Source organism: Nuphar pumila, chromosome 10 (assembly GCF_984573655.1).
Source record: "Nuphar pumila chromosome 10, dmNupPumi1.hap1.1, whole genome shotgun sequence".
NCBI lineage: Eukaryota > Viridiplantae > Streptophyta > Magnoliopsida > Nymphaeales > Nymphaeaceae > Nuphar > Nuphar pumila.
In genome coordinates, this window is record NC_143258.1 from 89340126 (window position 1) to 89362817 (window position 22692).

Here is a 22692-nt window from a genome sequence, read left to right on the forward strand (position 1 = left end):
AAGATAATAGTAATTCGTGTCGTCCCAGTGTCAACGTGTCCAAGTATATCAGACCGGGTCATTCGGTGGGTCACCATGGGTGCCACATCCTGTGGGGACAGGAACCCCATCGGATCCCACATGCATGCAGCCCTAACAATCGAAGGGTGTCCCTCTTTTCTTCATCCACGCTTCTGCAGCGCTTGCTTTGCGGAGAGAGAGAGATGATCAAAAGACGGTTCTACAGGGAGGAGCATGGGGATGGTGACGCCCCTTCCTCTTCTTCGTCCTCTTCTTCTTCAGACGATGAAAAAGAAGAAGAAGAAGCGCGAGAACCAGAAGAAGAAGAAGATGATGACGATGATGGTAGTGGTGGTGAGGATGGTGATGCAAAATTTAGCGGAGAACCCGAAGACTCGTGCCCCCAATCTGGGTATGAGAGTGAAGAAAGCTCTGGGAATGAGATTGATTGCGACCCTTCAGGTTTGAGTGTTATTTGTTCCTCCTCTTACTCTCTCTCTCTCTCTCTAGATTTTGATGGTTTTATTAGTTTTTCTTATCTAGTTTATGACATAGATTCTGCAATTGAATATTTTGATGTAAATATGAAACATTTTTCCATCCCCCATCAAAGAGAAACCCGAGAAGCAACTGAATTTTAGCTCAAATTGGTCCTTTGTCCTCACTGTTAATATGGTTCTATCTATCAATAGTAACTGCTGATGTCAATGATTGCATTTTCCTATTGGTTTATCGGTTTTCTGCCTTAGTATGAATTCTTAGTTGAATGGATTGCAGGATATTTGGTTGCGCCGAGTTATTGGGAAAATGGGATCGGTTGGGTTATTGGATTATCCAGTCCTTGGAAATATTCAACCTTGTCTCATTTCTTCTTGTTAAATGTGTGCATGGAGACACAAGTTAGGTGGTTAAGGAAAGAGACCCTTCACAAAATACCAATGTGGATTGCAACACATGACTTTTGGTAATAAGGCAGGAGCATTGGTGTTATTTACGCATTGGAAATTTGGTGTGTCTATAGCTCATTTGGGTTGCTTGCTCTTATGTCGTTGGACCACGTTTCTTATTTGATGTTGGTCATCGGCCACCTTTTTTGGTCGTGGTGGTTTTTGGTTGCTCAATTGGTTTTAGGGGCTTATCATCAATGTTTTCAGAGTCTCAGACTCTGTTTTTGATCTGAATCGATCTTCCAAAAAATCTGAATCAGTCTGAATTGAATTGGTTCGAGTCAATCTGTTAAAAAAACAAGTTTAAAACAAAATAAAAAAAATAAAATTTCACGCACACACACACACATATAGGCCGATTCAGGTGCAATGGGTCCCTGCATTAAATTAAAAGAGGTCGATTCGATTCGATTTTGATAAAATTTCTTATCATTGTTTACTAGTTCCCCTCAAACAACCTCTTAGTAGTCAACTAAGGTACCAATAATGCTACTTGGGCACTGGAAATGTGTTTCTACAGGACAGTTTATGATTCTTGAATCACAGCATTTCAAATACAGTAGGGAATTTGGGGATTGCATTTCACTTATAGAGGGAACCCCATCTGAAGGGAGGCACATCTTTCACAGATAAGAAATGTGTCTCCCTTGGTAGGAAACATGTTTTCTCTGTGTGGAAACATTGGATATACATGGCATTAAATTTTTTTATCATTTATTTGAAAAAAATTATATGTACTTTTACATTAGACTACATTGAAAGAGAATGTAATACATCATAACAGAGGCTATTTATGTAATTTGAGTGAAGTTCTATCTTTGTGAAAAACTAATAGATCTTAGTTGCTAAACCCTAAAGCCCAACTGTCAAACCCTCAATCTTTTCAGCAAGGATAATTTCCATAGTGATATATTTATTGGGAAGTAGAATTATTGTAGGTTAATGTATCACAGAACATTTTAAACATTTGAAATTTAAAATAGAAAATCATTTTCATTTCCTAAATGATTTCTAGTTCGTTTTTCATTTTCCTTGCCAATTCATTTCCCACTTGTTTCCCATATTTTTTTCCACATGAGCTGAAAAACATCTCTTTTTTCTGCTTCCCTTTACTATAACATTTCCTGTTATTATTTCACGTCATGGGAACCTTGCAGTATACCTTTGCTTGTTTGATATGTTTTCTTATACCTTTTTCTAGAACTATGTCAATAATCTTTTGCAATTGCTTGATAGCCCATGCACGTTCCAATTAATAGGCTCCCGGTCTTGAGGCTACTTCACCATTTTTTGATTTCCTTGCCAAAAGAAAACAAGTGTTCCTAAGTAAAGTGCATGCATTGCAGTGATGCATGAAATCTGCTAAGAGGTGCACTACTGTAAGGAATAATAGTAGTACTGAAGCAAACTCTAGTCGTTGGCTTCCTTCAAGAACCGAGAACTTGCTGTGATTCTGTCTAGCATCTATCAAAGCCATTTTGTGTTGAATGAGAAAAAAACTTATTTCCACAATACAGTACATTAAGCCACATGACAACAATGTTTTTGTGCTGCGATGCCTTGTTATAAAGTGATTCCATCCTAAAGATGCACATGTAAACATGCTTGAACTCATTCCTGCAGTTGTTATTGCCTTGCTGGAAAAAACTATGTTTTTTATAGTAGGGCAATCTGTCCTCATCTGTAGCTGTAAAAGGTACTTGCCTCTGGAATTCCTAATGTTAATAACAAGATTAATGTGTCTGTTCCTTTTTTGGCTAAAATCTTCTTTCTGTTGTCGAATTACAGGTGTTATGATGAATGAAGAAGATGATGCTGATGGAAGGGGCAGACATGCTTCTAACATCGACGAAAAGAGTGAGAAAGGAGTGGTCAAAGGAGCTGACAAAGTAGTTCCTACGTGTTTGGCAAGTTCTCACAGTACCACAAGCCCTTCTCAAGCTGAGTTGAGTGACTGTGTTATAAGGTTTAAATCTGTCTTTAAATGCAAGCTGTGTCCCAGGATCGTATGTTTGTCTGAGGAAACAATGAGGACACACCTTAAGTCAAAGGTAATGGTTTTTTGGTTTTACATTAATATTTCTCAAGGTAACAACTGCCAGGCTGAGGGATTTTCTTCTGTTCAGCTTTGCTTATTTCTTTGCAGATGATCGCTCTATTTAGATTTTATTACATCAAAAATTGTTCAAAAAATGCTATTTGAGTGAGGCTGTGATGGGCCAGGCAAAGCCAAATTTTGTAGGCTCGTCTAGCTAAACATTCAGAATGGTAGTCTAGTTTTGGTGATATGTCTTGGTTTGATTAATTGGCTTAGTGGACCTTGGCATATTTTGGTTGTATGGACATGTTGTCTAGCTGCTTTATAGACAGGACGGGCTTGTGCTCATCCTACCTCTGCTTGAACACTGCCAATTGCAATTTTTTGATGAATTCTGTTCTCACGTGGAAATAAGTGTGAAGCTAGTTATTTAATATCACAGATGGTGTCAAGTCATGTTGTTCACGTCCTAAATGTAGTGTTGCACAATGAGATAGAGTTAATGCATGCTTGCATCTTAAGTTGAATGATTCAGGACTACATATTTGCAATTAATAACCCTGTACAAGTCTTAACATCAGGGTTACTGGGGCTGTAATGAAATATGCGGAAGCATGAAACACTAGCCAATAAGGGCTTACAAGATCACAATCGTACAAGTGCACATGCACAAGTCCACTATGGGACAATACAAAATTCAATAAGGCAAAAAAGAAAATACACAATAATGTAAAAATATAAGCCTTTATTGATCAAATGCTTAATACAAGCATTGAGAAAACAAGAGGGGATCAACCCCTATTATTACACAAAAACCCCCTTTTTAGGGAAGATCACTTGGGAGCTCCAAACGGTCAAAGACCAAAGAGCCTTGGCCTTTTGCTCAAGGACAAAAAATAAAAATAAAAAATATAAAGGGGCTACATGCAGTCCCTAAAGATTATTTTATTACAAGGAGAAAAAACCAAAATACCCATAACTCAAAAAACAAATTACATGGCATAAATAATATATATATATATATACACTATTTTAACAACCCCTCAAACTTACATTGTAAACACCAAAAGTTTGTTGAGAAGGAACAAAAAATGCAGAGCAACAAGAACTTTAGTAAAGAAGTCTGCAAGTTGGAATTCTGAAGTGACAAAAGGCAACTCAATAGTTCTTAAGAATTCATCACGAACATAATGGCAGTCCATCTCGATGTGTTTGATGTGTTCATGGAAGATGTGGTTGTTATCAATGTAATTTGCACTTTTATTATCGCAACACATCTTCAAAGGTTTGGAGACGTCAACACCCATATCTCTGAGAAGATTTCTTAACCATACAAGTTTCATAGTTGTAGTTGTCATAGCTCTGTATTTTGCTTCAGTAGAGGATAATGATCTTCTGTTGCTTCTTACATGTCCATGCCATTAGACAATCTCCTAAAAAAACAAAAAAAATCAGTAGTTGAGATTCTATCATTGAGATTTCATCCTCAATCAACATCAACATAAACAAGTAAATCTAAAGATAAGGATGAGGATAAAAATAGCCCTTTAGTCATGGTATTCTTGATATATCTGACGATCCTTAATACAACACTCATGAGTGCAGTTGTTGGAGCATATGTTGAAACTGCCTCGCAGAGTGAACTGCATGAGCTATATCTGGTCTGGTGATAGATAGATAAGCGAGAGACCCAATTAGCTGTCTGTAAGGTATGAAGTCTTCAAGAAGAGTCTCATATTCAAGTCTTAATTTAGCATTCACCACTTCAGGAGTTTTCACTTTGTTATCATCTGAAATACCAGATTTAGCACATATATATATATATATATATATATATATATATATATGCAACAAGTTTTATTTGAGAAAATATGTACCCTCTAGGATAGTATGCAACTTCAATTCTTAAAAAATATCTTAAGAATCCTAGGTCTCACATATCAAAATTATCTTTTAAAACATTTTAAAAATTACTAACTCCCTTTTTGTCGTTCCCTGTTATAATCATATCATCTACGTAAAGTAGAAGTATAACTATGTCAATACCAGTACTTTTCACAAAGAGAGCAGTGTCAGTATAACATGAATGAAAACCTAAATTAATCATAACATTACCGAATATATCATACCAGTCCTTGGGGACCTGTTTAAGACCATACAAAGGTTTTAAGAGATTAAGAGATTTTTTTTTTCAATATCAAATCATAGTGGAGGATCCATATAAACTTCTTCATTTAGTTCTTTATTAAGAAAAATATTTTTAACATCTAATTGTTATATAGGCCATTTTTTAGTTGATGCAACAACTATTAGAGTCCTAACATTAGTCATTCTAGCTACAGATGCAAAAGTTTCCGCATAGTCAATTCCATATTCTTGGGAGTATCTTTTAACTATTAACTTAGCTTTATATTTCTCTAGAGTTCTATCACTTTCGGTTTTAACTTTAAAAACTCATCTACATCCAATGATTTCTTGTTTGAAGGTAACTCAACTACTTCCCAAGCTTTTGCTTTCTTAAGGCATCTAGTTCTATGCTCATGACTTCATTTCAATGAAGAATATTTTTAGCTTATTTATAATGTGAAGGCCCATGGTATGAATGTGAAGCTATTAGGCAAGTCTTATAATTGAGAGATAATGACTCATAAGAGACAAACCTATTTGGTGGAATAGATTTTCTACCAGATCTTTTAAGAGGAGTTTCTCCTATAGGTTCACTATATTGAGAAAATTTTTCTAGGGCACTGGTAGGATTATTTTGCTCACACTGGGTATAAACTTGAATATTTTTAGGAGATCCTATTAATGATGTCATCACTACTCAGTGATGTCCCAATATTAGAGTATTCATGATTGATATCATTTATAATTTTATGATGATTCAAATAGTCATGATTAGTACACATATCTTCTCTTGGAGAGAGATTATACAAAAACATATACTCTATTTCCTCCCTTTTATCATATTCTTCAAAACCATTTTCATCTTCTGAGAATGACACATATTTGGAAACATAAAGTTTGTTATATTTGAAATCAAAGCATCTATATCATTTTTTATTTTCACCGTATCCAATGAAAGTACATTCAATTGCTTTTGGTGATAAATTATCTCTTTTGTTTAAAATTACAAAACATTTACAAAAAAAAAATTTGTAAACGATTGAAATCAGGTGTTATTTCGAGAAGTCTTTCATAAGGGAAAATATTTTTTAAAGTGGATGATGGCATTCGATTTATCAAATAAGTGGAAGTTAAAACGGCTTCGGCCTCAAAACTTTTGAGAATATTTTTAGAAATAAGTAAAGTTCTAGCAGTTTCTATTATATGCCTATGTTTTCTTTCTGAAATGAAATGAGGATCTTTGAAACACGAGCTTAGATTCACAAGGGCAAGTGTCAAGAATGACACTAAAGCATAACCCTTAAAAAGGGTATAACTGGAAACAAAATAAAAATAAAAATGTATTCTTTGTTGATATGAAAAACCAATTGCTTAAGAAGCATTGGAATGAAATACAAGAGGGGCGACACCCCTTTATATACACAGCTGAAAGAGGACTCAATAGAGCTGTTGGACACAGTCCAACAACTCTATTGCTAGTCAAGTCTGGACAGGACTTGACTAGCAACCGTCATTCTAGTTCAAACTGAACTAGATGACATAAAGACAAAAAATAAAAATAAAGGAAAAAAATTACAGAAAAGAAAGAAATGAAAATTGTATTTATATATTTATATATATATATATATATATATATATGTACAATTTTACATTTTAACACTCCTCCTCAAACTTACGGTACAATGAGCGAAAGTTTGTCTAAGAGAGTGAAATCGGGGAGCAGCGAGAGGATTTGTAAAGAAATCTGGTAACTGATATTCTGAAGTGACATGGCAAATCAATTATCCCGTGTAGATATTCTTCTCTGACGTAGTGACCATCCATTTCGATGTGTTTGGTGCGTTCGTGGAATGTTCTGTTACTGGCAATGTAGATCGTACTTTTGTTGTCACAACACATTTGTGAAGCCTTTGTTGCTTCAGCTCCCATGTCAGCAAGCAGTCGTCGGAGCCAAGCTACTTCCATGGTCGTGGTTGCCATGACTTTGTATTCAACTTCGGTGGATGAGAGAGATACCTTCTGCTGCTTTTTACACCTCCACGAGATCAATGATTCCCCTAAAAAGACACAAAAGCCAGTGGTTGAGTGTCTATTATTGGGATCACCTCCCCAATCAACATCAGTATATGCAATTAAATCAAGAGAAGAGGAGGAAGATAAGAAAAGTCCTCGTGAAAGAAAGGACTTGATGTATCTGATAATACGCATGACTGCTCCCATATGCACAGAAGTAGGAGCATGTTGAAATTGACTTGCTGTGTGAACAACATGTGATATATCTGGTTTGGTAATGGATAGATAGGAATGTGCCCCGACAAGCTGTCTGTAAGGAGTAGGGTCTGCAAGAAGTTCTCCATCATCAATCTTCATTTTAACATTAACAACTTCTGGAGTGTCAACTTTCTTATCATCAGTAATACCAGACCTGAAAACAATATCAAAAGCAAATTTAGTCTGAGATAATAAATATTCTCTAGGAGAATAAGCAACTTCAATGCCTAAAAAATATCTTAACAAGCCCAAATCAGTCATTTCAAAATGAGATTTAAGAAGTGTTTTGATTGTTTCAACTCCCTGTTTATCGCTTCCGGTGATGATCATATCATCCACATAGAGAAGAAGCACAATGATCCCTGCATCAGAATTCTTAATAAACAAAGCAGTGTCAGTTAAACAGAATTGAAAACCAATATCAATCATAACACGACTAAACCTATCATACCAAGCTTTTGGTGCTTGTTTAAGTCCATAAAGAGTTTTTTCTAAGCGAAGAACTTTACCCTTAGGAATACTTAGACCAGGAGGGGGTTCCATGTATACTTCTTCAACTAGCTTTCCATTTAAAAAAATATTTTTGACATCCATTTGAAAAATAGACCAGTTTTTGATAGAAACTAAGGCAATTAAGGTTCGGACAGTTGTCATACGAGCCACCGGAGCAAAGGTTTCTTCATAATCAATCCCATATTCTTGGGCATAACCTTTGGCTACTAAACGGGTTTTATATCTTTCAAGAGTACCATCACTCTTGGTTTTAATTTTATAAACCCATCGACATCCTATAGTTTTCTTCCCTGGAGGAAGATCTTGAATATTCCATGTAGAAGCCTTTTCAAGTGCATCTAATTCAGCTTTCATGGCTTCTATCCATTTGATATCATTTTTTGCTTGAAAATATGTGGATGGTTCTTCATATGAGTGAATTAATGCAATAACTGCCCTATATGTGGGTGAGAAAGACTCGTATGATACAAACTTTCCTGGAGGCCTCGAGACTCGGGATGATTGTCTAGTTGGAATGTTAGAATATTTTTCAAGTGCACATGGAGGATTGGACTCTTGTCGCCTGGAATATTGAATACTAGTATCTCTATGAACTTCATTTTCAACATTAAGATCAATAATTCTTTGATCATCATCAAAGTTACAGTCAAGGTCATATTCATCAGATGTTGATGTTAGATCTAGCAAAAAGGAGTACTCAGTGACGTCTTTTAATTTTCTAAAATCAAAGAAGCTCTCCTTTTCAAGAAAGGAAACATTTCTAGACACATATAGTTTATTATTTTTGAAGTCAAAACATCTATAACCTTTCTGGTTTTCAACATATCCTAAAAAGGCACAGGCAATCACACGAGGGGAAAGTTTATCATTTTTGTCAGTAAATATGAGATATTTGCACCCAAATATTCTTAGTCTAGAGTAGTCTGGAGAAATGTTCATAAGTTTTTCAATGGGAGTGATATTTTGTAACGAAGAAGATGGCATCCTATTAATGAGATAGGTGGCAGTTAAGGCAACTTCTGCCCAAAAGTTTTTCGGGACTTGATTTGCTATTAATAAAGTCCTAGTGGTTTCTATAATATGACGATGTTTTCGTTCTGCCAGTCCATTTTGTTGAGGTGTATAAGGACAAGATCTTTGATGTGTGATGCCATGCAATTTAAGATAATTTTGAAAATCTGTGGATAAAAACTCTCCCCCTGAATCTGTGCGAAAAATAGTAATATCATTTTGAAACTTGTTTTTAACCATATTATGAAAAGTTTGAAAGTATGAAAATACTTCAGACTTATGTTTGAGAAAGTACATCCACGTATATCGGGAGAAATCATCGACAAAAATAACATACTAAACAAATCCTCCTTTAGAAATTACTGGTGCAGGACCCCAAACATCCGAGTGTATTAATTCAAGTGGTCTTGAAGAGAAAACGGTTCTGTTCTGAAATGGTAATCTTTTCATTTTGCCGAGAATACAATCTTTACAATCAAATGATTCAGAGTTACAAAATTTCCCTAGATTTGGAAAATGTTGGATTTTGGCTATATGTGGGTGACCAAGTCTCTTATACCACAGTTCCAACTCTAGTTTTTGAATATTATAACAAAAAGCTTTCTTCGGCATTTTCAAAAAATTCATGTAATAGAGTCCTCCTTCTCTATGGCCTTCCCCAATCAGCTTGCCTGACTGGCGATCTTGTACCCAACAACCATGAGAAGAAAAAGAAATATTACACTCATAATCAGAAATTTGAGATACAGATAAAAGATTTAAATTTAATTTGGGAACATGTCTAATTTCTGGAATAGAAAATTTCTTTGTTTTATAATTTTTTTCAAAATTTCTTATTCCTTCTATTTCAAGAGAAGTCCCATCAGCAGTAAAGACCTTTGACACACTTGTTTTATTTTTAACACATTTGAATAGACTTTGATTATGTGAGGTCATATGAAAAGATGCACCAGAGTCAACGAGCCAAGAAATTTTACCTAGATCAGAAAAAGATGAGGCTGCTGCGCCGGTTGAAGCTTCAGATGAGGAAGAGACACCTTTGATGAGAGGCTGAAGAATCTCCATTAGTTGGGCCAGGGAAACTGGTGTATTCTGATCTTTAGGCTCCGATCCAGCAATTGCAGCTCTTTTTTCTCTCAACTCCTTAAGTTTGGGACATTGTGGCCTGTAGTGTCCCGGTTCATGACAGTGATGACAAATAACTTTCTTCTTATCATAGTCACCATTTTGTCGGTTAAAGTGAGGAGGCCTATATGATCGAACATGATTCCCTGGTCTACACACAGCTAAAACGGAATCATCTTCAATTTTTAAAGAATCTTTCCTGAGACGATTTTCTTCCATTGTTAACTCTTCAATAGTTTCAACAATAGAAGGAATTTTTCCCCGGTGAAGTAGGGCCGATTTAGTGGTTTCAAATTCCGGCCTTAATCCAGTGATAAACTGGTAAAAATGTTCAACATCGAGTTGTTTCTGACGAAGCTCGATGTCTTCGGCACAATGCCACTTTGGTTCTAAACGGGAAAGTTCTTCCCAAAGTTCGGACAACCCATTGTAATATTCACGAATAGTTTTGTCTCCTTGTGTCATCATTTGAACTTTTTCTTGGAGGTTGCACACGTGTGCAATATCTTTAAGGAAATACATATTCTTAAGGTATTCCCATGCCTTATCGGTATGATCAAATTTGGCAAGACTTGAGCATTTTTTAATGTCAACGCTATTGATAAGCCATGACATTATCTTCGCATGAGATATTCTCCATTCTTTCCATTTCTTCTCGTATGAGGCAATAGCCTTTATTTTCTCTTCTTCCGATAGAGGGACCTCTTTATCTCCCTCCTTTTTAGTAAGAGATAACTTAGGTTTCGAATCGGAGCCATCCACAATCCCCCATAGGCCTTTTCCCCATATATGGTGCTTCATGATTGAAGCCCATGTTACATAGTCCGTATCACTTAGTTTCATAGGCATGATGGTGACTTTATCATTGTCATCCATCGATTACAAGGAGAGAAAAAATAAGGATAGAAGAGAAACAAGAAGGAAAATGAAAAAGAAAGAAGAAAAAAAATAATACAACAATATGTGAAATCTTCCCCAATGAAGTGATAAAACACTTATCTTCAAGTGTCGAACACTTTTGCAAACGGGCACGGAAACTGAGACAACTTTTCCTCAAGATTTAGTACTTTCGCGGCTCTGATACCATGAAATGAAATGGGGATCTTCGAAACACGAGCTTAGATTCACAAGGGCAATTGTCAAGAATGACACTAAAGCATAACCCTTAAAAAGGGTATAACTGGAAACAAAATAAAAATAAAAATGTATTCTTTATTGATATGAAAAACCAATTGCTTAAGAAGCATTGAAATGAAATACAAGAGGGGCTGCGCCCCTTTATATACACAGCTGAAAGAGGACTCAATAGAGCTGTTGGACACAGTCCAACAACTCTATTTAGAGCTGTTGGAATGTGTCAGTCCAACAACTCTGTTGCTAGTCAAGTCTGGACAGGACTTGACTAGCAACCGTCATTCTAGTTCAAACTGAACTAGATGACATAAAGACAAAAAATAAAAATAAAGGAAAAAAATTACAGAAAAGAAAGAAATGAAAATTGTATTTATATATATATGTACAGTTTTACATTTTAACACTTTCCACTAGCCTATTTTGTTGTGGTGTCTTAGGGCAAGATCTTTGATGGCAAATCACATTTTGTTTTAGATAGTTTTGAATTCACTGGATAGATATTCCCTACCCAAATCTAATCTAAGAATAAATATATTGCTTTGAAATTGATTCTTAACTTTTATGTGAAATTCTTTAAAGAAGGAAATACTTTCGACTTAAAATTAAGAAAGTAAACCCATACATATCTAGTAAAGTCATCAATAAAAGTCGCATAATATGAGTAACCACCTTTAGATATGATCGAAAGACCCCATACATCCGAGTGCACAAATTCAAAAGGTTTTGTGGAAACAAATTTTCTATTTGGAAATGGGATAGATTTCATTTTTTTAAAAATACAATCTTTGCAAGTTATATCTTTTTTATTACAAAATTTGTCCCCAAAAACAAAAAAATACATTTCAGAATAGCTTAAATGTCCAAGTCTATTATTCCAAGTTTCAATACTCTTATCTTATATATAAGTACAAAATGATTTTAAAGGAAGAGACAATGAGTCCATAAAGTAAAGATCTCCCCAATCTACTTCTTGGACTGGAGATGCTCCACAAAGCAACTCTTAGATGAAAAAAATATTTCACATCCATGGTCGACAATTTGATAAACAAAACAAGGATTTAAATTTAGTTTGGAAACAGTTCTAACTTTTGGAACAAAAAAAGTTTGAAAATCTCCAGTGATGCAACTTTTTAATAAAGTGTTTTTAAAAGATATTTTTCAAAACAATCATTCGTGTAAACCGTGCATCAAATTATAAAATACCGGCTCACACAAGTGGTGAAGTTCGGGTCGAACTTAGGGAACAGTTTTAACTACTTTTGTACTCCACACAAAGATGAATTTTATTGCCTTGAATAAAAAAAAATTAATTAACTAATTAAAGGAGTTACCCTCTGCAGCGGACTCAAAAAAATAAAAAGGTCTTATTACAACCCAACTTAATTAAATGGCCCTCTGACCCCCAAAAAATAAAAATAAAGAAAAGTAAAATTTGCAAGGCTTCTTTTCCTCGCGATATAGCCTTATTTTTATAAAACGTTCACGACCCTTCACAATCACACTTTTATCTTTCAAAGTTTGACCCTCCTGCAAAACACAAAACAAATGAACCAACCAGACTCCCTAATCTAGCCAATGTTAGTTGTAGGAAATAAAGAAAATCTAAGTATAAAAAATTTAAATGCGTCTAAATCTAACAATAAAAACAAAATCTAAAAAAATAAAATTTACTGCCATAAGATCTACCCCTATACCAATAAATTAAGGAAAACACGCAGATTCAGTGAGGCCACACCCTGCCAAGGTTTGATCAGCAAATTAGATATGCAAAAATACTCAGCCAAGACTTCAGATGGTAGCAGACTACTGGTCTGCCACAACTTGATAGGCTGATTTGAGCAGGCCTAGTATGCTGGTTGGATCTGCAGAGTGTGTAGCAGAATGCTGCTGAGTCAGGATCAGATCTGACCTGGCTGGACGCTGATCAGATTTGATTGGGAGTTTTGCTGGCAGATCACTAATTGATCAGGCTGCAAAGCAAGCAGCCTGATCTACTTACCTTGCAGTCGGCCTGGCAGGTCTGTGTACAGATCTGTTCGGCTAGCTGCACAGTGGCTGGTAGCAGATCAGGGGTGGTCTGCTGCTGCCACAGATCAAGTCTAAAAAATTTAAAAATAAAAACTGGACTGATATGCCAGCAGGGCGGATCGCAAGCTCACTGTCACGTTGCCTGATCAGATTTGCACTGCAGTGTGGGTTGGATCTGGTCTGTCCTGTTTCGGATTTGATTAGGCCAGACCAGAGTCTAATCAATAATTTTAGATCAGATCTGCCAAGGATGGTAGATCGGATAAAAAAAAATATCAAACTTCACTGACCTGGTTTGGCCAGGCTCGGCAGACTGGATCTGGGCTAGACAAGTCTACTCGGTCTGATCAGATCTGACCTGATCAGAATGGCAGTAGATTGGCCTGGTTAGTTTGGGGCTAGCCGAGTTTGATAAGATCTTGATCTGGTCAGGTTTGGCTAGCTGAAAATAGGCTGATCTGATAAAAAAAATCAAGAATATATATATATATATATATATATATATATATATATTCTTTTCAGCAAGTAAAAGAATAAACTAAACTATCAAGCTGAGAAATAATCTAATAAAGAGGAAACTAACTTATGTAGCAATAAAAAAATTAAACTCTAATGTATGCAAAACTTAATAACAACTACCTATTTGCAGCAACCTAAATTAATTAAAAGTATAGAGAAACGGGGAGAGAAGAAGCGTACTTCGCAGCCGCTTCCGACAGAGGGGTTGAGAAGAAGAGCAGACTACCGATGAAATCATACGCGTACCACCACCCTCCGATGACGAGGAGAAGAAGATGCCAGCGATGACGAGGAAACGAAGAAGAAGAAGAAGAAGAAGAAGAAGAAGAAGAAGAAGAAAGAGGTAGGGAACCGGCTGGAGAAGAGGGAGAGGAGAGAGAGGGAAGAGAGGGAGGAGAGAGAGAGAGCAAGGGAGGGGGGGGCATGAATCCAAATGTGGAAGATGCTCCCCTCTTGTCTCTTAATTCTATTTAAAGAGAAACTAGGGTTAGAGTCTTAACAAAAGATATTTTCTAAAAACCTCACAATTTTTTAAGAAATTCAAAATACATTAATTTTCAAAAACTATTTTTCTAAAAACTCAAATGGGCCCAAATTTGCTCATTTTTCTTAAATCTCCTAACAAACAAGCGTTATTAGTCACTTTTCAAACTTAATCATGCACATAAATGTGTAAATAATTTGCATCAAATTATGCATGATCATTTAGAATCTAATGTTCCTATACTCTTAATTTTCAAAATGGTTCCATCGGTTGTAGAAACACAAGACATTTGAATTGGTGCATATATTGGATAAGGCATTCTCGTGAGGAGTCATATTGAAAGTTGCTCTCGAATCTAGAATCCAAGAGTATGTATCGGGTGAAGATGAGGAGGCGATGGTGGCACCCGATGTAGGTGAAGTTGCGTTAAGAATTTGTTGAAGTGCTATGGATATTTGACCAAGTGTGTCTTTAAGATCCACTCCACTTTTGCCTTCTTCCTTCTTGGGAATAGATTCTTCAATGAAAGCGACTTTATACTTAAAGGTTTCATTCAACTCAGGGCAAGAGGGTTTAATGCGACTCAACTCATTACAATAATGACAAATAATCAATTTTCTTCTACCACTGTAGTTATTATTATTACTATAGTTATTTTGCCTCCCAAAGTGTGGAGGTTTATAGGTCTTGACATGGTTGCTTGGTTTAGATACCGCCAAGACTTTATCACAACTTTTACTCATACAAGACGAGTTTCTTCTAGGATAATTTCGGCAATAACATCTTTAAGAGAAATAGTATATCTATGTATGAGAGAACATCTAACTTGTTCCACGCCTTCAATAGCAACCCACTTAGGCTCTAAAAGTGCTAGTTCATCCCATAGGGGATTCAAAACACTATAAAAGTCTTGGGTACTCATTTTACCTTGCTTGGTGGATAATTTCGGAAATAACATCTTGAAGAGGAAGAGTATATCTATGTAGGAGAGAACATCTAACTTGTTCCACGTCTTCAATAGCAACCCACTTAGGCTCTAAAGTGCTAGTTCATCCCATAGGAGATTAAAGCACTATAAAAGTCTTGGGTACTCATTTTACCTTGCTTGGTGGATAATTTCGGCAATAACATCTTCAAGAGGAAGAGTATATCTATGTAGGAGAGAACATCTAACTTGTTCCACGTCTTCAATAGCAACCCACTTAGGCTCTAAAGTGCTAGTTCATCCCATAGAGGATTCAAAGCACTATAAAAGTCTTGGGTACTCATTTTACCTTACTTGGTGGTCCTAACATTTTCTTGCAAAAAATATGCTCTTGCAAGATTCTTTTGGGTATACATACCCTTCATAAAAACCAAGCTTTATTGACTTTCAAAATTTTGCAATGTTTGCACATACACATACCTTAAGCTCGACGTTGTTCATGAACCATGCAAGAATTTTCACATGGTTTCTCTCTCAATCTTTCACTTGTCAATGGTCTTCGTATGAGCATCTCTCTCTAAGGCTTTCTTTTGATATCCTTTTAGTTTTGTGAGCTTGAGTTGGGGTTCGGAGATAGTGCCCATCACATAACCCCCAATTTTTTTTTCTTTGAGATTGTTTTCCATGGCGGAAGCCTACATCATATAATTTTTTTCATTGAGCTTAAAGGAGAGATCACTCTTGGTCTCCATTGCGTGAGCAAGAGAGAAAGAGGAAGAGATTGAAAATGAGAAGAGGAGAACACGATCCCTTAGGAGACTTTGTTGATGGCAACCTTCTATGATTCCAAGAATACTATGGCTCTGATACTATGTAATGAAGTATGCATAAGCATGAAACACTAGCCACTCAAGGCTTACAAGATCACAATCATATAAATGCACATGCACAAGTCCACTATGGGACAATACAAAAATCAATAGGGTAAAAAGAAAATACACAGGAATGTAAAAATATAAGCCTTTATTGATCAAATGCTTAACACAAACATTGAAAAAACAGGAGGGGGTCAACCCTTATTTATACACAAAACCCCCCTTTTAAGGGAGACCACTTGGGAGCTCTAAAGAGTTGTTGAGAGCTCCCAACAGTCATAAATATGATTGTTGGGCAAGAGCCTTGGCCTTTTGGTCAAGGACAAAAAAAAAAAAGGGGCTACACACAATCCCTAAAGATTATTTTATTATAAGGGCAAAAACCAAAATACCGCTGACTCAAAAAGCAATTTACATGGCATAAATGGTATATATATGCTATTTTAACATTTTCCCTCAAACTTACGGTGTAAACATCGAAAGTTTGTTGAAAAGGAACAAGAAATATGGAGCAACAAGAGCTTTAGTAAAGTCTGCAAGTTGGAATTTTGAAGTGACAAAAGGCAACTTAATAGTTCCTCTCAAGAATTCATCACAAACATAATGACAATCCATCTCGATGTGCTTGGTGCGCTCATGAAAGGTGTGGTTACTGACAATGTAAATTGCACTTTTATTATCGCAACACATCTTTAAATGTTTGGAGACGTCAACACCCATATCTTTAAAAAGATTTCTTAACCATACAAGTTTCATAGTTGTAGTTGTCATAGCTCTGTATCATGCTTCAATAGGAGATATGAGACCTTCTGTTGCTTCTTGCATCTCCATGCCATCAGACAATCTCCTAGAAAAACAAAAAAACCAGTAGTTGAGATTATATCATTAAGATTTCCTCCCTAACCAACATCAGTATTAGTAAGTAAATCTAAAGATAAGGATGATGATAAAAAGAGCCCTTTAGTCATGGTATTCTTGATATATCAGACAATCCTTAATACAATACTCATGTGTACAGTTGTTGGAGCATGTTGAAACTGACTAGCAGAGTGAACCTCATGAGCTATATCTAGTCTCGTGATTGACAGATAAGTGAGAGACCCAATTAGCTGTCTGTAAGGTGTGGAGTCTTTAAGAAGAGTTTCGTCTTCAAGTCTTAATTTATACTTTACCACTTCAGGGGTTTTCACTTTGTTATCATCTGAAATACGAGATTTAGCACATATATCTGCAGCAAGTTTTATTTGAGAAAGTATGTACTCTTTGGGAGTTTACAATAGTCTTAATTTAGTATAATTTAAAATAGTCTTAATTTAGCATTCACCACTTAATGAGTTTCTACTTTCTTATACTTTTTTAATATAGATGTGTTTTCTATGTTCTCATAAGGTCTTTCTATTATCATGTGAATGTGTTGTTTCATATATGTTTGAGTGATATTGTACTATTAAGTAAGACTATTTTCAAATGACTTCTGTTGGATTAAGGCATCTTTAGGTATATACCTCAAATAGTCTTTATTGAATAGCATAAGCCTGACTTATTATCGTATACTCAAATCTTTTTTTGTGCTTATCTTAGTGGTTTCTTTCTTGTGTATTGATATTTTATATCATTCATCTTGGAGATTGTATATTCATTGCATTGTGAGAAAAATCTCTTGTTTAATGTAATCATATGTGGGTTCATAGTTATGTATGTTATTAAAATCTCTGTATCTTTTTTAGAACGTTTTATCAATAATGTCAACATTTTTATGTTTATGCAAAGCTCTTAGTTGGCTCTTTGTATCTCGCCCACTAGTGGTTTTGTACTTGTGTGATTGTGTACTTAGCTCTTTTGGAGTCTCTATATATTGCCTTCAATTGCCTCATAGTAGATTTTAGATCTAAAGATTATATATGGTATTCTTGTCTATTTAGTGAGATTTATTGGATATGTTGTAACGAGATGTGCCTTAGTGCGCTTGTTTCTTGAGTAATGGACTTATGATATTTTTAAAAATTATCAAGCACCGTAATTTGCATGTTTATTTACTTATTCAAAATTATAAAAATTGTCATAAGACATCAGATGTTGCATTGCATGTGATTGCATCGATTGACATATTGATTGTGCATCTAATTGCAGTAATTCTTATGATAAGGTTTTCATCTAACTATATTGAATTTGATTTGAAACTTGTTTTTTCAAATCGGTTATTTGATATGAACTCACTTATTTGGAAATTGATTTTCGTGAGTATTTGTTGCCTCTTGTGGCATTGATTTTGTGCATCACAAAATTTTATGTATGATGCATCATTTCTCTTGGCCTTATTGTTGGGTCAGGGTTAGTTGTTAAGGTGAGTTACGTGTGCACCTCATGTCATCCTATCCATCTAGACTCCTAAAGATAAGACTAAAATACCCTTGACTCAAAAAGCAAATTACATGGCATAAATAGTATATATATATATACTATTTTAACAGAGGCTTCATGTTCTTCCTTCTGTGCAACCTAGGTTGCTTGGTATTCAGTTTTTCATAGTCCTTTGAGGATTGACCCAGGTTAGATGATACTTTATGAAAAGGGTGTATGACAATGCTGATCCATTTTAGGTTTTGAAGTGATGTATGTGATGCATACTATCATTACTATGTGGATTCTACATGACTGGCATAAAATTTTCAACTTGAGCATCCAGCCATGATTTTCAATCGGCTGCATGTGGTGATATATATATATATATATATATATATATATATACATATATATATATATACATATATATATATATATACACACTGTATTTCCTTTGTATTGCCCGATAAGGGCATTTTAGTCTTTTTACTTTTCTTAAAGTTGTTTTTAGAAACAAATTTTCTTTTTCTTTTTCTTCTTGTATCTTCTTTTCTTTTTTTATTCTTTTTTTTAAGAGATTTGGGGCCCCACTCTTGGAGTCGTTGGGGCCCCAACGGTCATATTTATGACCGTTGGGAGCTCCCCAACATTTCCTAGAGGTGGAGCTCCCAAGGCCCCTCTCCCTCACTTGTTGTGTATAAATAGGGGAGTTCCCCCTTCATATTCAATGTACTCTTTCTCACCTTTTCTCAATAATATTCATCTTTTATTTGCCTTTTTGGCATTATCCCTTTGTGGATTTGTGTATGCACTTAAAGTGCTTGTTTGTTCTCTTTGATTTTGTCCATTATTGAACTTGTAAGTGTTCTACACTTTGTTATTAGTGATTCCGCTTACTTCGTTACAGTGATGCCCATGCTTTATAACATGTTATTATGAGTAGCATCAAAAGTGTCATTCTGAACCTTAAGACACTGACCCTGAGGTCAAGATTTTTGACCCTTGAAATGCTTAAAAAGTTGATGCACTTGCTCATTTCAGTCTGCACAGTCACCAGAGCTATATCACATGGATACAGCTGCGGGTATGGGGAAATGACCATTTTTATGAAATTTCTAATGACTTGCATATAAAGGGGATATGGAACGGCTATCAAAATGGAGTATTCGTGTGACCGCACCAGAGCCATGGGACATGGTCTCAAGTCATAGCTGAAAGTGAAAGTATAGAGGCCAGTATTTATGGGTTATGCCAAGGTCCTATATTTGTCAAGTCATGTCTGGGCAACCAATTATTCTCTGGGTTTCATAAACCTGATGTGAATATGATCCTGGTTACGTTGGATCAATCCCATTTATTTCTCTATTTCTAGCTCCTGACCTTTGGAAATTAGAATCATACATTTAACTTCGTCCTTTGATTGTTAACGAGCAGTTCATTTTGCCTAACTAACAATTTTTGGATATGTCTTAAGTACTTTATTTGTAATCACATGATGTTTGCATGATTAAAAATTGAAGATCTCAAAAACTTGTCACATTTGGTGTCAGAGACATGGTCGTTCAGAGAAGTTATTAAAGGAAGGGAGGCTAAAGTTGATGCTCAATGATGATGGTGAAATTGAGGAAGAAACAGAGACCCATGCAGAAAGATACGCTCGAACAGTGGCTGTTGCACAGGTAATATAAATTTTTGATGAAGTTAGAAATCTAAACGCCGTGGTTACATGAATTAAGGTCTTAAGGTTTTACCGCATCCAGAATGCAGTTGATCCAAAGAAAAAGAAGAATAAAGGGCGTCAAAGACAGCGAAAGAGGTCGAGGAAGAAGGTAAGGTCATCCTCTTTTTCCTATAAATGGAACCAAAGTAAAAACTGACCAAGTTTAATGAAATTCAGAAATCAATGAAAAAAGGAGCTGAAGAGGTGAAAGAGAAGATTAAAAGAACACCGAAGCGGAAGAAGCACAAAACTGGGGATTAGCAGTTGTAATTGGTCAATGCGGCAAACCTTTCTTTTGTTCTGTTTTCCTGTATGAAGGCCACTGTAAAATAAGCTATTCTTAGAAAGCAGGTTGAGATCGTATTGGTAAAAGCTTAACCTTTCTTTGGACGGTTGCGCCATTTTGTTGGTTACCAACATCCCTTTTTTAGATGTTAACTGTAATTCATTGAAACAAATCAGTTGAAATCTTTGTTGCTTCTTTTTGACGGTCAAGTACATCATCTTTTTTTACGATGAAAGATCAGGTTATGGACAATATGAAAATCTGTCAAGCAGTATCTACATGTCGAACTTATTTGCATGATTGCTTATTTGAATAATTATCGTAAAGTGATAAATGAAAAATCTCTCACAAGGCTGAAGACTAATTACAGCGTATGCCACAAGAGCCTTACAGTGCAGTCTTATGGCTTCTGATTTTGATCACCAGAGATTTCTTCTGCATTGTAGACTGCGTAAGGTAAGGTTTTTGGTTGATGGTTTGGTATTGTATATTTTTGGTCCACTTCTGTATTGCAGTTTGGCTACATAACATGGTTGGTGTAGCTCAAATCTGAAAATCCGTATCAAACATTCATCAACACCAAACAACATAAATAGTTAATGATGAACTGTTCATGTTTACAGTGGTCACTGTTATAGGTATTGTACCACAAAAAATGGTGATGGATATGTCAACACTCCCAATATAAGCTAATACTTCTGTTGGATCATGTGGAATTAGGATGTTTCCCTGTGCACAAAATAGGAGGGTTTTGTATAGGTATTGTACCACAAAAAATGGTGATTGTTATGCCAGCACTCTCAATATAAGCTAATGCTTCTGTTGGATCATGTGGAATTAGGATGGTTCCCTGTGCACAATATAGGAGTTTTGTATGCAATTTTTGTAGGGAAAAATTTCCCGAGTTGATAGAAAGGAAATATTTGCTCCTCTGTTGTGCCAGCATACGACTCCAATAGATGATATTTATGGGGATTAATCAGCCAAATTGCTGATATTTTTGTCTGGCCAGTCCCACATTGACCGTCCTTTGCGCATCGAAGGTCCGGATGGAACTTTAAGACATTATGATGCAAATAAAAATTTGAAGAAAAAAAGAACAAACCTTTTTCTGTACTGTGTGTGTGGAAGAGACCATGTTCATTCTTTTCTGGTGGATTTTTAGCTTTCTCATTTTAAGGAGCGATTGGGAATTTACATTTTCTAGCGGGTTTGTGATTATCCTTTCTAATTTTAAAATTTTCGTATACTATGCTTCATGATGATTAGTGTAGAGGATGATTGAAGATGATGCAATAATTGGGTGTTTTTCCAGTTTTATGTATTTTTTTTTTTGGAAAAGATTTGAGCTAATGGCATTGCCCCAGTCGAATGTCAAGCTGGGACCCACTTGAATTGTAATCTGTAGAGAGATCTGCTGTCATGATTGAAGCATCACCAGCAATTGATGATATCCATTATGGCCAGATTTATCAACTTGCCAGTTGTATGTGCAACTTCACTCGTGCTCGTGCATTATTCGCGGTAGCCGACATATTGAATACTTACAGTAAGATCCAAGTGTGAATTCGGATTGTATTTCTTTCCGAATCATATCAGTATTATAGATCAGATCTAATTGGATCTGGATCAAATCTAATCCAATTTTATTTATTTATTTTTTTTACATAAAGAGCATAGTTTTATTGCTTTTTGCCGTATCCAGACCTATGCCATGCTTGGTAATCTCAAGTCCTTCCAAACAAGTTAATGTCTTGTCAATTCAGATTCGGTAAACACTACAAATGCCTATAAATCTGGGGCTGAGTCTAGGTAAGGCTTGTCTGATGGTTTCCTAAGCCCAACCTAGATCTGTTGAAACTCGTTTTGCAAATCAGTTACCCATGTGGTCAGCGGGGTCCTGTGTCAAGCTAAGGCCCAGGATCAAATCCTGTTGGCGCATGGGGCTGCCATTGCATTATCATGGTTGGGGCATGTAAGGCACGACCCGCCAACCCGCCTCTTAGGCGTGTTCGGCTTAAACTAACCCGTTTAATAAATGGGTCGATCCGCCTAACCCGTTTATTAACGGGTCGGGTTCGTGTTAGGGGTATGCCAACCCGGCTGACCCATTTAATAAACGGGTTAGGCGGGCTGGTCAACCTGCCAACCCGCCCGCTAACCCGCCAACCCGTTTACTCGACCCAACCTGTTTATTAAACGGGTTGGCGGGTCGTGTCGGGTTACCCATTTAATAAACGGGTCGGATCCGTGTTTGCCACAGCCAACCCGTTTAATAAACGGGTTGGGTTTGGGTTGAGGCATGCTGACCCGCCAACCCGACCCGATTGCCACCCCTATTGGGTG

At 36.1% G+C, this 22692-nt stretch overlaps 1 protein-coding gene across 1 annotated transcript; it reads left to right on the top strand.

The window, feature by feature from the left end:
* Nucleotides 1-168: 168 nt before the first annotated feature.
* Nucleotides 169-20611, top strand: LOC149827263 (uncharacterized). The gene is made up of 5 exons (XM_090019235.1): nt 169-462; nt 2736-2998; nt 19891-20019; nt 20101-20169; nt 20238-20611. Exons 1-5 carry the CDS (start codon nt 204-206, stop codon nt 20319-20321), a joined length of 804 nt encoding a protein of 267 aa, XP_089875361.1. The 5' UTR covers nt 169-203; the 3' UTR covers nt 20322-20611.
* Nucleotides 20612-22692: the final 2081 nt, after the last annotated feature.

Bases quoted from the DNA above. Each gene is read 5' to 3' on its own strand.
- LOC149827263 (XM_090019235.1), top strand. From the start codon at position 204: ATGATCAAAAGACGGTTCTACAGGGAGGAGCATGGGGATGGTGACGCC. The intron at 463-2,735 runs GTTTGAGTGTTA...GTCGAATTACAG, and splicing joins GATTGATTGCGACCCTTCAG to GTGTTATGATGAATGAAGAA. The intron at 20,170-20,237 runs GTAAGGTCATCC...AATGAAATTCAG, and splicing joins GAAAGAGGTCGAGGAAGAAG to AAATCAATGAAAAAAGGAGC.